The sequence below is a fragment of the Alosa alosa genome, chromosome 2 (assembly GCF_017589495.1).
Source record: "Alosa alosa isolate M-15738 ecotype Scorff River chromosome 2, AALO_Geno_1.1, whole genome shotgun sequence".
Classification (NCBI taxonomy): Eukaryota; Metazoa; Chordata; class Actinopteri; order Clupeiformes; family Clupeidae; genus Alosa; species Alosa alosa.
This window is the reverse complement of record NC_063190.1, coordinates 32,637,539-32,640,038: the sequence shown is the minus strand read 5'-3', so window position 1 is coordinate 32,640,038 and position 2,500 is coordinate 32,637,539. Positions and strand designations below refer to the sequence as shown.

The window sequence follows — 2,500 nt, the reverse complement described above, 5'->3', positions numbered from 1 at the left end:
AGAGGAGAGGTGATAAGATGCAGTTCAAGATCTGGGTGAAGGTAAATGAATCACGGTCATGTGACACACTTCTCCATCATCACGTGACAAACATTAACCAATCATCAGCCTCGATGAACATCATTAACAATCAATAACCCTCGATGAGACATCATCACCCATTCCCAGTGTCTATGAACACACTCAGTAGAGCACAGTAGAATTACAGCACAGTACCATAAAACAGCACTAGGGGGCAGTGGGGGTTAGCACAGAATGATCTCACTCTGGAGGTTACCGAGACAACAACAGGGCTGTCCACATGGAGGCTGGAGTGTCCATGGTAGATATTAAAACACATCTCATTAATGATTACTCCTTTCAGCTGCAGAGACATTTGACATCAACAACCTGCTCTTTAGCATCTCTATTAGCACCGGAATGACCGTAAAACCTAAAGGGTGTGTACACAGCGGCCTTTGTACATGGGGCTCACTTGTGTTTATATGTGTGTGTGTGTGTGTGTGTGTAGTAAAGTTGATTGCTGTGGAGGTGTGCGTGTTTGTATAGGTTGGTTGGGTGTGGAGGGTTACTTACTTGTGCCTTCTTCTGAAACCATTCCAAGACCCTCAGCTTTGTTCTGCCTCTCAAAAGCATTCAGATCTAAGACACTGCATACACACACATACACATGCACACACAATCATAAAAACACACAAATACACACACGCACACAGGGATGCACACACACACACGCACGCACACACATACACACACACACACACACACACACACACACACACACAGGGATGAAACACACACACACACAGGGATGAAACACACACACACACACACACACACACACCCACACACACACACACACACACACACACAAGGATGAAAACACACACACACACACACACACACACACACACACACACACACACACACAGTATTACATCAGGATATATGAATAGGGTTTAATGTTGAACAGGACAGCCGTGTTGAGACACTGGGTCTCCTGCGGGTGACCATGGTGGATCTCATGCTGACAAAGAAACCAGATCTTATCCTTCAGGTCTCAGATTTTATCACACACACACAGGATACACACACAGCATTTTCACACACACACTGGGACACACACACAGGCACACACACACACACACACACACACTGGGATACACACATACACACAGGATGCACACACACACACACATACACACACACACACACACACACTCATCAGGTGTGTGTCAGTGTCATCAGATGATTCATGATTAATTGGTATCATCAGGGTGTGTGAGAAACAAGGACTCCCTATTGAGACACACTCACCTGTTGGACTTCAGCGTTGCCCCATTCAATATAGAGATGCCCGGTTCAGGTGGTGGACACCATACAGCCTGTCTCTCCTATCACACACACACACACACACACACACACACACACGACCAGACATATATTACAGTTTTTCGATTGTTTACACACTAAAATAAAATTTCACACAATTTGCAAAATTTCTACTCCAAAGGTAAAACACCTCCACAGATTTGCACAGCATACACACAATGTCTGCTTCACCCTTTTTGCAAAACATTACACACAGTGATTTGTAAAAACTCTACACACATTTTTCACACCTTAGACACAGATAAGGATTGCAGGGGTTACTTCCTTGTCATTACAAAGCCCCGGATTGCCTAGCCAGTCACACTAATGAACAGATTGGATAATCCACATCCACCAGTTGTGGAAGTTTACCGTGCTAATTTGAAAGCGCAGCACTCAGGGTGTACTATAAAGGCAGCAGCTTTTTTACACTAGTTTTTCTTCAGAGTCAAAGTGTATGTACATGCAGTAATTTTTTTTATTTGTCTACAGATTTTATTTGTTTCTTTGATTACATTATTGGTTGATTACTGTAACTGATTATGGTAAGAAATGTAAGTATTGAAATAAATACTTGAAATATTCAGTCTGCAGCATCAGTGTTGTGCAGTGCTTAGTAGTTTATAGTAGGCCCTATTTGTGTACATTCTCCCTACATCTCAAACTAATCATGAAGAATGTTGTGGGTTTGTCATCTAAATTATCCCTTACATACAGTAACAATGTCTGGCCAAAAATCTAACACATGCTATTAGTCTTTTTTTTACAAATGTGTTTTTATTTATCACAGCAGGGTGAAACTAGCTGCAATAGTTTCTGATCATTGAGGACTGTGTTGATTAAATTAAAACTAATAGCATTTTCACAAAATGGTGCGCCTCGTTTTCCCCAAATTAAACAGCTACAGGACATAAAGGCCACCTGTGTATAGACCCCTAACATTTTAGAGTCTGGTTTGGTAATAGTGTACATGTGTATGTGCATGTGTTTGTGTGAGAGAGAGAGAAGATAGAGATGGGGTATTGTGCCGATATTCAATTAGCTCTTCACGTATCTGCACTATGGCGCGTGTGTGCGTAATGTGATGGGTATCGCGTGTGTGTGTCAATGTGTCTTTATCGCGATAAAT

At 42.1% G+C, this 2,500-nt stretch overlaps 1 protein-coding gene across 1 annotated transcript in view; it reads right to left on the bottom strand.

The window, feature by feature from the left end:
* Positions 1–2,500, bottom strand: part of LOC125285313 (ryanodine receptor 1-like) — a 118,157-nt gene that overhangs the window by 17,306 nt on the left and 98,351 nt on the right. Inside the window, 2 exon segments of the mRNA XM_048229717.1 lie at positions 577–650; positions 1,364–1,394. Coding sequence (XP_048085674.1) covers positions 577–650; positions 1,364–1,394 — 105 coding nt within the window.